This window comes from Asparagus officinalis, chromosome 9 (genome assembly GCF_001876935.1).
Source record: "Asparagus officinalis chromosome 9, Aspof.V1, whole genome shotgun sequence".
NCBI classification, from domain to species: Eukaryota; Viridiplantae; Streptophyta; class Magnoliopsida; order Asparagales; family Asparagaceae; genus Asparagus; species Asparagus officinalis.
Window position 1 is genome coordinate 2,050,331 of NC_033802.1, and position 13,837 is coordinate 2,064,167.

The 13,837-nt window shown below is 33.3% G+C and overlaps 2 protein-coding genes across 2 annotated transcripts; one reads left to right on the forward strand and one right to left on the reverse strand.

Moving 5' to 3' along the window:
- LOC109823791 (pre-mRNA-splicing factor ISY1 homolog) lies at positions 7 to 3,821 on the forward strand. The gene is made up of 3 exons (XM_020390167.1): positions 7 to 394; positions 1,652 to 2,177; positions 3,292 to 3,821. Exons 1-3 carry the CDS (start codon positions 19 to 21, stop codon positions 3,293 to 3,295), a joined length of 906 nt encoding a protein of 301 aa, XP_020245756.1. The 5' UTR covers positions 7 to 18; the 3' UTR covers positions 3,296 to 3,821.
- On the reverse strand, positions 4,245 to 8,506 carry LOC109823792 (sm-like protein LSM3B). The gene is made up of 3 exons (XM_020390168.1): positions 8,366 to 8,506; positions 5,735 to 5,830; positions 4,245 to 4,555 (listed from the first exon to the last, which is right to left on the reverse strand). Exons 1-3 carry the CDS (start codon positions 8,480 to 8,482, stop codon positions 4,475 to 4,477), a joined length of 294 nt encoding a protein of 97 aa, XP_020245757.1. The 5' UTR covers positions 8,483 to 8,506; the 3' UTR covers positions 4,245 to 4,474.

A 13,837-nucleotide genomic window follows, 5' to 3' on the forward strand; every position in this document is an offset into this window, starting at 1 on the left:
TCACACCAGCGATTCGAGATGGCGCGAAACGAGGAGAAGGCGCAGTCGATGCTCAATCGCTTCATAACGATGAAGAGCGAGGAGAAGAAGAAACCGAAAGAGCGACGCCCTTACCTCGCCTCCGAGTGCCGAGACCTCGCCGACGCCGACAAATGGCGGAGCGAGATTCTACGCGAGATCGGGGTCAAGGTCGCCGAGATCCAGAACGAGGGGCTGGGAGAGCACCGGCTCCGAGATCTCAACGATGAGATTAACAAGCTGCTGAGAGAAAGAGTTCACTGGGAGAGGAGGATCGTTGAGCTTGGGGGTCACAATTACATGAGGCACTCGGCGAAGATGACGGATCTCGAGGGGAATATTATTGATGTCCCAAACCCTAGCGGACGGGGTCCAGGTTATTATATTTATTGATTTTGATTGATTTGCTCTTAGTTTCTTTACTTGAAATGGTTTAGTCTGGATTATTGTTGGTTGTTGCCTTGAATGATAGCTGAATATCACATAAAAACAACTTACAGAAGATGAAGTAGCAAATCATAGATGCTTGACAAAACAAATTAGCTTGAAGTTGGTGGAACTTTTATGGTTATTGAAGTTGCTTGATAGAAACAAATTGATTACTACTTGCAACTCGAAGAAAGACATGGCAATTATATAATATTTATGTGTTTTGGTTACATCTGGCGCACTATCTGTTCCTAAACTATCGTTCAATATTTGTAATACAGTAGTTGTGGCAACAATGTGAAGCATTGCGAAACTGATCCGTGTTCATATTTGTATGGTTTTGATTATAATACTTGAAATAGCTAGATTTGAAATAGGTAGATTTCTGCTGGTTATCTGTTTTGAGACAAATCCATGTTAACGAAAAAAGAAAGTGAGGTTTCAGATGAAACACCACTTTTGAGTGATAGCTTGAATAGTGCAAGAGTTTTCTTACCGAAGAACTGGCAAATCTTAAGTACTTAATGACTAAACAAATTGATAGAAATTGGAATTGTTATGGGAGCTGTAGTTGCTTGGTAGCAGAGGCGTACCTTTGTTGTAGGTTAGGGGTGCAGTTGCACCCCTAACAATTTGAATTTTTAGCTTTCATTCTTCAATTTGTGATCCCTCTTTTAAAAAATGCAACAAAAAAAAAACTTTTGAATATTTGCACCCTGGTCCTTATTTGTATAGTCACTAAATAATTAGCAACCCAATTGAATTTAGCATATTTAAGTAAATTATTAGCGAAATTACTCACTTATGTTTATCTATCACATTACATATTATACATGAAGCTAACAAAGTGTACTGACTTGCATTCCCATTAGGTGTTATGGTTTTATATATTATATTTTTATTTCTAGATAAATAGATACTTGTCGTCCGCTCCTCCAAGAAAATTTTTCTAGATCCACCAATGCTTGGTAGAAACAAGCACGTGAAATATGGTAATAGCTAATTGCAACTAGAGATAAGAAGTGATCACTAAATGATAGTTTATGTGTTTTCAGGATCAATTCATGAAAATTTATTGATGTCTGTAAACTTTTTCTACTTGTTCATAAATTCGATCAAGGAAGAATTATTTGCAGCTGTTCAACTTATAAGATGTTATTGGAGTGAATATTTTTGGGTAATCGGAAATTATTGTGAAATGCAGGTTACCGGTACTTTGGAGCCGCAAAGAAATTACCCGGTGTTAAAGAGCTCTTCGAGAAACCACCTGAGATCAAGAAAAGAAGATCAAGATACGATATCTACAAGAGAATCAATGCAAGTTATTATGGGTATAGGGATGATGAGGATGGTATCTTGGAGAAGTTGGAGGGGCCAGCAGAGGCAGAGATGAGGAAGAGAGCGGTTGAAGAATGGAAAAAGATGGAAGAGATTAGGAAAGAAGCTAGAAAGGCAGTTAAGAGTGGGGAAGTCGTGAGTGTGGGGCCCGCGATTAAGGAGATTTTGTTTGAGGGTGTTGAGGATGTGGTTGAGGAGGAGAGAGCTCTGGAGAGGGAGAGGGAGGAGAAGGAGAGGAAAGAAGAGTTTGTGGTTCATGTTCCTCTGCCAGATGACAAGGAGATTGAGAGGATGGTGTTAGAGAAGAAGAAGATGGAGTTGTTGAACAAGTATACAAGTGATATGTTGATAGAGGAACAGAGTGAGGCTAAGGACATGCTTAACATCAAGAGGTAATTGTCATTTATATCTTAAATGAGATTACATTTTCTTTAGTTTAGTACGCTATCTGTAGAACCTGACATCCATGCTTTCACAAAAACCTAGTTAGCAGATGTGTAAGATCTATACGATAAAATTGGAATTGCCCTTCTTCCTTCTGATAATGTTATAGGTGACCAACTGAATGTCATACTGCTTTGATAACCATTTTGTAAAACTTTCCAGTTCAGTCTCTTGTCTTGGTTGACCCCTAATGACAAGAAAAATGTTCAGTCTGAATTTTGTTTAATTTCACAAACATGCTCAACTATAAAGGCTTTTATGCAATTGTTGAAGTTTATTAAGATAAGTTAACCATAGAAGAGAGACAGGTTAAAGGGAGGGAGCATAATTTGTTGCTTATAGTTTACATATTGTTATGTAGTAATTGTTGCTGTTGCTGTTGTTGTCGTTTCAGCATTGGGGGTTTTAATGTCAGTAATCATTTTGCATTTGGTGGAAACTAAATATTATCAGATGCTCTGCACTATTCATGGTTTGATAAGTTCTTTTAGCACTTATGTAGAACATGTTGATAATATTGGAATTACTTTGGAGATTTTCCCTGGTAATGCATTAGGCCACCATGCAATGTCTTTCTGCTTTAGTAGATACTTCTTTGTTGTTGTTTAGTCTGTCTTGGTGTTTGTCTCCTAATGACATGAAAAATGACTTGCTTAGAATTTTTTTACGAATATACTAATACTAACCATGAAGAGTTATATACAATTGTTTTAAGTTTAGATGGATTGTGATGGAGAACTAAGGGTGGACTAGAACATAGTTTTTGCTGATATTTTACATGTTGACATGTGAATAAACGTCTTGTGATGATGATGATTTTCTTCAACTCATTATTATGGTTATTATTTCTTTTATTGTCAGTAGTTTATTTTTATGCCTGAATTTTTTACGAATTTACTTACACTAACAATGATGAGTAATATACAATTGTTTAGGTTTTAGATGGATTGTCATGGAGAAATAAGAGTGGAAGGACTAGAACATAGTTTCTGCTGATATTTTACACATTGACATGTGAATAAATGTTTTATGCTGATGTTTTACACATTGACATTGTTTCAGGTGATTTTGATTGCTCCTCCTATTGAAATCTCTTATTGACGGTTCCCGCGTTCCCAATTAAATAACTTGTAGATGTCAAAGTGATCCTCTAAATGCTGAATTAACAAGTTGCTGCAGAAAGAAGATCTTGATTCCGTAATTTTCTGAGGCGTTTCTGCAGTTCATTATTGTATGTCCAGTTCTGGTGTTGGGATGTGTACACTGAGCTACACCTCGCTTCAGGCTCCAATCAAGCCCCTTGAATGATCTCTATGCTGCTTGTGTTACAGTGACCAAAAATTATATACAGACTCAGCGAAAAACCAGGAAAAAAAAAAGTTTATGTAGGTGATTTATGTATATTAGTAGATGAGGCGCATTAATCAGATGGATGTTGTTTCTCTGCAAAAATCGCTTGCTGGCTTGAGCTTATCAGTAGCGCATTCTTGAGTTCTAATCTTTCTCTTGTCATACTCTAAGATGCTAATATCTATGATGTTGTGTTTTTAATTTGCTTCTCATCAATGTAGACACAGGCAGTATACATTGCAGAGAGCCTGTTTGATTTGCAAGTAATGATTTTTGGGGAAAAAATCATTATTACAGCTGCAATTTACAAGAGCAATTGTATTCCACAGAGCTTTGTAGTAAATACCAAGTCCTTTTACACCTGTCAAAATGTGTTCATTCTTGTGAGGAAACAAGTGGCCTGCAAGGAGACTGATCGTCTTGTCACCGACGATATCCAATATTATCTATCGAGTTCTTCTGTGAGACAAAATACACGAAAGAACTCAGCTACGCAGCACCATCGTTTTGCTCTCAAAATTTTCAAAACAGCACACTGCATCCATACTAAAGGGAGAGCAGCTCAAAGAGAGCTAGGCTGCAGACCTTACACTGCCTAGAATACTGAAGAGCATAACGGGGCAAGAATTCTACCGGACCCGTAACAACCAACATTTTAAACGAACTAACAAAATCAAATTGAGCTAGTCTCATATTACCATATCCATTACAACGATTATGAAGCAGCAGTAATCCCTTCAAAAATTAGGGCGAAAGAACGATATTAATTCCTTAAAGAGGCTAAAGAAACTCATTCGCAAATGTGTCTGTAAAAGAAGAGACAATACATTAACACGGTACAAGATTATATCTAAACCCTTGTCAGCTGACCACTAGCTAGTGCCACAACAAGCTCTCAGGCTGTCCTCAGAGGCGGTGAAACCAGGATCACACCGTCTCCTCTGACAAAAAGAAATGGGACGGTTCGCCTAGTGGTCTGAAAAAGGAAAGAAAGAAAGAAACAATAGTCAGATGTCATTTATTAAGTTGATAACAATCGATAGCTAATAAACTTCTAGTAACGAAATGATAGCTCTAGAGTGTTTCTCATGGCAGTCCCATCACAAGCACGAAGGAAATGTGAGAGATGCTCAAGTTAATTCAAAGGACTTGATAAGGTCGTCCTTTAAGGTCATGCACAATGCATGCCGATAAGGATCAAACACCAATTGAGCATTCAAACGTAATAAATACGAAGGCACATGCCAGTAAGGAGTCTAAATCAAAAAATTAAGTATAGGAAATGCTGCAATACATTGTCACCAATCTAGACAACATACAAAAACCAACGTCAAAAGAGCTTTCCATAACTCAATTTCTTGATTCAATCAAAAGAACCAAAAGGAACATGGATCGCTGCAATTCAACAAACCATTAGTATGCACGCTGATTATTTTCCCTTAGAAAATAATACATGTTGCTAATCCTGCTAATCCACTTCTGAAACTACAATAAGATGGCTCTAGAGAATGGAAGTTTCCTAACTGGTACTGAGAAGCTACAGGTTTATTCATCAAACCTTAACGATATTTATAAACTTGTAAATCCACATTGAAAGATTTGTCAAAACATCCTTATGCTAGCTTAAACCTTTAGTCAAAAGGTCTTTATAAAATGTAATGTATTCTGTCAAAACTAAAAGACCTTCTAGATTATGCAACTTGCGCTCATATGAGATGTTAGTCTTAAACAGGATACCTTAATGAGCTTATTTAGTAGAGAATTAGAACCAAACATTAAAGATCAAGGAATCATATGTATTTTAACCTATATTCGATACATAAAATTAAATTGGCTTCATTGAAGGATAATTTGCAGGAAAAGACTTACATACTGTCGCATATTAATATTATTTTTTGTTCCAATGGCTTAAGATCTGTCTATTAAAATGATAATATGTAACAGCTGAATCTTTTCTTCCAGTCATTGATATAGAGACAAAAGCAATGATAAGCATCATTAATAGTAGCCATACCAGATAAAGAGATAAAATTTGCAGAATCTTGTTCATAAAGGAAAAGAAGCGAGGCATAACACTACGAAATAATCATTGAAGCTTCACAAACTTCATCCAAACTTATGTAAAAATAAGGTACTGAAAGTAAAGCTTGTTTACCCGAACTATTTCTTCATATGTTTCATCATCAATCTCTACCGTTGTTATAATTTCTTCTACATCTCCAAGTATCATATTTAAATGCTGATCGTAAGCCTGAAAGCAGAAGGGGCAAAATCAATACATACAAGTACAAACTGAAGAGTGAACAACATGCCAATGGCTCGTTTACAAATTATTCATACCCAAAACATAAATAAAGCAAGTAACAATGTGACGGGTATTTGCAGGGACTATTGCAGCCTACATCCAACGAACAAACCAAAATGATACTGACTTTACACACACACACACAAAAGAAAAGAAAAAGAAAAAAGATCCCTCTAAAACGCTTATCTTAAGAGACTGGAAAAAGAGAAGTGGGTATCAATGTCTAATGAAAATAGATTATATAATACAGGAAGAGGCTACACGCATAAATGAACTCTTCTTGTGAGAAAATGTTATCTAACTGTATCTCAATAGCTTTGACATGAAATATATAGATATCGTCAATGAAATAAGCTGGGGAACATAATCTCAATTGGTATGTTGGACTATTAGTGCCTCATAGATGAATGTGGTTCCTCACGATAAATATTGCCATATTTCTTCTTTAGGAAAACATTTTTCCTAGTTTGAAGTAATTTTTGAGGAACTATACTTGATTGAATTAGCAAAAGAACGTGAACAATGAATCAGGTTGTAATAGCCACCGACAGACCATCTAGGCAATGTAAATATCAACTCTCTGACCAATTTATTGGTAGCTTGCTGCTTTAGATTGCAAATAACTATAACTATCTCGTATTGGTCAACTGACTACATACAGTTAGTCCAATGAATTATGAATCTGTGATAGACAAATTGGAACAAATGCAATAAAGCATTTCTTAAGGCCCTGTTTGGTTTGACTGAAAATGATGGAAAAGAAAAGAAAATAGATTTGCATCGTTTGGTTTGATGGAAAGATAAAAAGAAAATGAAAATAAGAATCAAAGAAGAAAATAAGGCTCTGAATTTTTGTTCTCAGTTTCTTCCTCTGAAGCTAGTGAAAGTTGAGGAAAATCTTGTTGGGGCCGGCCGACCACAACTCCTGCGATCTCATTTTATCTCAATGCCGCTATCCACTGCGTCGAGAACAAACATCCTCCATTGATTGAGTGTGGGCCCCATAAGGGCTAAAGCCATTATATTCACCTTCATGGGCCCAACTAGAGCATTTATGTAGGTTTAAGTACACTATACACATGTGCAAAAAAAATCATGTACATAACTCTCTTTATAGCCTTATAGGATATATTATGGTAAATTACACTGAACACCCATAAACTTTCAGTGCTTTATAGTAAACCCCCATGAATTTTCATAATCACACTAAATGCCCAATATCTTTTGCAGAAACCCCCCATGACGTTCAAAACACCTCTTTATGTTGTTTTTTGGTTCTAATTTATGGGGGTTATCTACAAAACTCAAAAAGTTTTAGGAGTTTTCTGTGATTTCAAAATTTTCATGGGAGTTTGGTGTGATTTTGAAAGGTCATAGGGGTTTATTGCAGAAGGCTGAAAGTTCATGGGGGTCTAGTATAATTTTTATGTATAAGGGTAAGTAAATGGTTTTTTATCTTATTTTTATTTAGTTTCCTTCAAATTTCTTTCTACAAGTTTCTTCCTAACCAAACATTAAAAAAATATTATTTCTTTTTATTTTTATTTTCCTTTATTTTTCTTTTCCATTTCATTTTCTTTTCTTTCACTTTACCTCAAACCAAACACAGCCTAAGTGAGCCACGTCAAAATGATATTACTTTGACATGTCCAAAATACACTGATCCATCAATACATGGAAACACCAACTAATACAAGTAGATGACAACGAAAACAGATAATTCGATCCCATTGAATTTTGTATCCTTGTCTTTGAAAAAAAATGGCTATCAAACAACTGACCTTTTAAAATAAGGATAAGAAAATATATATTTGCTTAATTGCACGGAATATCGAGATGACCAAACATATACTAGCGCATATTAACTAGAATGTCAGTATACTTTAACCTTTACAGATGTGAATTATTTAACTGGTTTTATATGTATAAGTACTAATCAATATTGAGGATTTGAATTCAATTTCTTTTGCCACATATTAACTAGGATATCGACGTCAATCCTAACAATATCATGCCTTTCTACCCTTACGCAATTCACCTCCACATTGTCAACATGACAATAGATCTACTTGTATCCTCTCCATTAACAGCCTTATATATGGAAAAAGGAAAGCTGACTAATTTCTCCTTGAAAAAAAACCAAGTAAATAACAATTCTGGTGCTCCTCAGCCCTTAATTTACTCTTAACTTCCAGCAACAATGCTAAACAAAAGTGCGTTTACATTCCCATGCCTTATCGTGCTTCAAACATAATTCTCGACGAACGAAACTTCTCAAATCATCAACTTTACATGATTTTAACCTAAAAATTTTGAATTGTAAACGTCAAATCTGAACACTTATCTTAATGCTCAACCAATTCCGACCATGATGAGTCAGAAGACCCTAAAAATTCAATTTTTCCCTCCCTCTCGAATCAAAGTTCAAAACCCTAAATAGGATAGAGAGAGAGAGAGAAAGAGAGAGGAAAGAGGAATTACATGGAGTTTTCCACGAAGCTCTCGGTCGGACCGGAGCTTCACGTAGATGCGCTCGTCGAGGCTGAGCCTGATGAGATCGAGGGGCTCTTTCACTGCGCTCTCCTCCTCGCTCGCCATTGCTCTTCACTTCTTCTTGCTCTCTAAAACTCAAAAAAAAGGGAAATCAAAGAAATGGAAAACTATTAAATCAAAGAATTGTTTTGGGAGTGTTTGATTTGCTAAAAAAAAGAAGAAATCAAAGAAATAGAGATGAGTTGTCACCTTATTATAGGATGATGTGAGTGATTTTTTAAGAAAACTTGTTTTGATGTTGTTTGGTTGGCGAAAAAAATAAGGAAATGAATTATAAGAAACCAATTTCTTAAAAAAATTTGTTTGGTTCATTCTTAAAAATAAGAAATGAAATGAGATGAGATGAGTTGTCATTGTATTATTGGGTGATGTGATCCAAGATTAAGAAATGTGTTTTCACAACTTTTTGGGATGAAAACAAAGAAATAAAATGTTAATGAGATGAGATGAGTTGTCACAATCTTATAATTGTATGATGTGAGTGATTTTTAAATATGAGATGAGATGAGTTGAGTGATGTTGTTGATGAAAATAATATATTATTAGATGTGGTGGATGTGATGGATGAGTTGTTGGATGAAAATAATATTTTATTAGATGTGGTGGATGAGTTGTTGGATAAAAATAATATTTTATTAGATGTTGTGGGTGAGTTTTAGGGATGGAAATGTGTGAAATTGTACTTTTTGAGATTTCTTAGTTTTCATTTCCATTTTTCGATTTTTTGGGAAATAACCAAACAGGCCCCTAAAGAAAATGTTGTTTTCAAACTTTTCAGTTTAGGGCCTGTTCGTTTATTTCCTAAAAAACAAGAAATGGAAATGGAAAAGGTGAAAATCTCAAAATAACTCATTTCTTCCATTTCCATCTCTAAAACTCACCCACAACATCCAATAAAAAATTATTTTCATCCAACAACTCATCCATATCATATAATAAAATATTATTTTCATCTAACCACTCATCCACCACATCTAATAAAATATTATTTTCATCTAACAACTCATCCATCACATCTAATAAAATATTATTTTCATCCAAACATCACTCAACTCATCTCTTTTCATCATTTCAAATCACTCATATCATCACTCATCTCTTTTCATCATTTCAAATCACTCATATCATCGAATAAAATATTATAACAATTCACCTCATCTTATTAACATTTCATTTATTAGTTTTCATCCTAAAAAGTTGTGAAAATACTTTTCTTAATCTTTCTTCACATCACCCAATAATACAATGACAACTCATCTCATCTCATTTCATTTCTTATTTTTAAGAATGAACCAAACAAAAGAAAACAACAAAACTACAGGAAATAGGTTTCTTATAATTCATTTCCTTATTTTTTTTCGCCAACCGAACAACAACAAAACTATTTTTCTTAAAAAATCACTCACATCATCCAATAATAATGTGACAACTCATCTCATCTCATCTCCATTTCTTTGATTTCCTTTTTTTAGCCAACCAAACAATTCAAAAACCCATTTTTCTTAGAAATAGTTTTCTATTTCTTTGATTTCCCATTTTTTAAGGCAAACGAACAGGCCCTTATAAGTAGGGATTGAGAATTATTAGTAGGTATTAGCTTGCATTAGAATATCATATAACATCGAAAAGTTCTTTTTTTTTTAAGAATGACAAACGTAAAAGGTAATAATTAAACCAAACGTAGTTACACATGTAATTCATGTAAAAATTTTAGCCTCATCCATATTGTTAGCGTTGTAATGATTTTTTCCCCATAAATACTATTTATGTATAGCGCAATTTTTGAATCTTAAACATGCTTTATATGCTACAGTAATTTTTCCCGTTTATCCACTATTCAAACTGAAGCAATATTTTTTAACCTTGAAAATAGGGTTCATTTTTTTTTCTTGCAAATGATGAACCTAACTCCCCGAAATTTCATAAATTAAATATTTTCTGGCTCTATTATAGATAGCTTTTGGATACATTGTGTTTTTAGTGTTTTCATGGTGTTTTTGCTAAAAACACAATATTTATTTTAAAACACCAAAAAGTGCTTTTAAGTTTGTACTTTGGGTTTTGAGTTTTAAGGGTATTAATATAATGTCTAATATAGTGTATAAATAATATATTTAATATAATATGTTAATTACATAATATAATATAATATTAACTTTTATAATTTAATATATTACACTATAACATTATTTTCCAAATACATCAATACTATGTCTAATACTATTTATTAATAATTATCATAATATTATAGTTAATATAATCTAATATTTTACATTTTAAATACTATTATAAATATTATATTAATAGTAAATAATAATAAATTAAATATATTAATGAAAATATCATAATAACATAGAAATATGTTACATTTGTTACATAACATAATATGATATTATTAAATAAATATATTACTATATATTACATTACTATACTAGTTTCTTAATATACCAACAATATGCTCAATACCATTAGTTAATAATACATATAATTAATAAAAAATAATAATTATAGCTTAAATAATTATATATTAAAATATTAGTAAATAAAAATAACATATTTCAATAAAACAATATATAACAATTTATTATTAATAAATAATCCTATAATAATGATATAATATTGAATTATATAACAAAAACTATATATCATATAATAAATAATAATATACTATATTATAAAATAATAATTATTATATATTATAAAGTAAATAACTTATTAATGACAAATTACATTACTATAACAAATATTATATAATAATAATAACAACATTCTCATAGTATAATAATATTAGTTTATATTATAAAAAGAAAATGTTAATACATTATTATTAATAAATGTTAATATATTAATATATTTATATAAAAAATAATTAAATACATCAATATTTGAAAATAATATTTATTGTAATATAATATATATTACAAATATGTACCATATATAACATTATAATCTATTATTTATATATAATATTATAATACGTAATTATATATATAACATTATAATATATTTATTAAAATAGATTATATTATAATTAATATTTAATATATGAATAGTATGTTTAATATTCATGTTATAAAAGGTCAACCTATTTTTGACAAAAACACTTACTATGATGTTTTGAAAATACTTTTGGAGGAAAACACCATCGTGCTTTGAAAACACCACACAAATATCACCATGTTAACTATTTTAAAAATTCACTCTCTATATAATAGTAAAAGAGTTATCACCGGAGTTTTTATAAATAGTTATATATAAAATCATATTATCAATTTGGTGATAGATATACATCGGTAAATAATACCCTAAGAACGCATGAACTTAATTCTAGTTTGTTTTAAGTTGCTTGTGACGAAATACTACGCAAGTATTCTCATTTGTATGTTTCACAAGGGAACACTAATAGCTATTAAATTTTCAAATTGAATGTTCACTCATTTTCATGAAGATAAAAAAAATTAAAAATTGAATAAGTAATAAGGAGTCTTCTATCCGTTATGAACATTCTTTCAAGTTACTGTAACTCTACGTAACCAAATATATTTTAATTTAATAATCAAATTTATTATTTATTGTCACTAATATATGTATACACTTCCTGACCCACGAAAAAACTGTGACTTCAATTAGAGTTACAATATGGAAAAAAAACTTTAAATACAGTCTTTCTATAAAGGTGTGATTGGAAGTTGCAATTGAAGGGGTCATAACTGTAGTTGCATGCTGTAGGTGTCTAAAATTGTCTATGAGAGCACGTACGAAACTCGAAGCAATGAATTGACGAGTCAAGAAGATTCGCCTAATCAGCTCGCGCGCGTCGCTCAGCGCACACACGCCATTCGACCCGTACACGTCGGTCAAATGCGTGCACGTCAAACCAACTCGTGCACGTCGGTCAAATGCGTGCACGTCAAACCACTCGTGTGCACGTCAACCAGCTCGTGCGCGTCGGTCAACGCGCGCACGCCAATCAGTCCGCGCGCATCGATCAAACACGCGTATATTAACCAACGCGCGTTCGACGGTCGGTCTTGCGGCGAAGCATACAAGTCAACAAAGCAAACCAAATACGCGAAGAGAACAAGTCTCGGAAGAAAGAGAACAGGAAAAGAAAAAAGTCGGAAACCTACGTGAGCGCAGGACGGAACAAACTGACCCGCGCAAGCGCGGGCCGAATGCAATCGACCCGCACATGTGCGGGTCGGATGCATCCGACCCGCGCAAGTGCGGGTCGGATTGCATCCGACCCGCGGTCTGACCCGCGCCGCGCAGTCCTGATCCCGAAACGTGTTTTGACGGTTTTGAAGCTGTTTTCACAGGATTTATCTGTTCCAGGGGTTCCTAACTGACTTGATATCATCCCCAAACGTGGTTAGGCTGTTGTTAACTGAAGATAGAGCCAAATCACTTGTTCTCATCCAAATAACCGCATCCGGGGCCTATAAATACGAGCCAAATGCCTCCATTTTCGAGATCTGGAATTTTATCAAGAGGACGAGGTGCTGCTGGATTGAAGAGTGAAGGAGCACGAAATTTCAGCGAAGGTCAACGAGATCCTGGTGAACTTCGGCGCAAAGGAGAAGCCGTTCGAAGGATCCGAAGCCCGTACGTCCGTTCCTTGAGATTAGACTTGGTCTTAATATCGAGAAGAGCCCTGATTTCGCTTTGTCGATCTCAGCGCTTCAAACCAGAAAACTTCCTCGGCGAAGGCGAAGCTCTGCCGAATTTTCCTACAACCGGATCTGATTCGCGGTCGTCCACGGATTAACCCCGGCACCGGCAAAGAACCCACGCAAGCAAGAACCGATAAACGGATCTTGTGTTTATTTTCAAGAAAGTTGTAATCTTTTATTTTCGTTATTTGAATTCACTTGTAACGACTAAAGTTTAATGAAATCAATGATGAATGCAGCTTTCCACGAAAACACATGCGACTTGATCATTTTTGTCCAACTCCAAGTGTTTGTTTCACTACAACTACAGTTGTAAATTGCCCTCCAGTTGCAGTCTTTGACTTACGCCATTTTGAGCATAAGATGTAATTACAACTTTGTTGTAACTAACTCAAATTAATAAAAATAATAAAAACCTCAAAATTATTATTTAACATTTTGAAAATATAAGAACTTCACTAATGATTTGAAATAATTTTATAAAAATATTTTTTAAAATTAATTTTTTAGAAATTTTTTCCTATAAATATTTTGAAATTTGGGAAAATATTTATTTTTTCTTAAAATGTTTTTTAGAAAACTATTTCTGAAGAATCATTTCCTAAAAAAATGTTATTATTTTTAGAAAAATATTGATTATGGAAAAAACATTATTATTACAAAAAAATTTAAAATTTTTTCTTTTTTAAATATATTTTTTTAGAAAATGTTGAAAAAAGGAAATAAA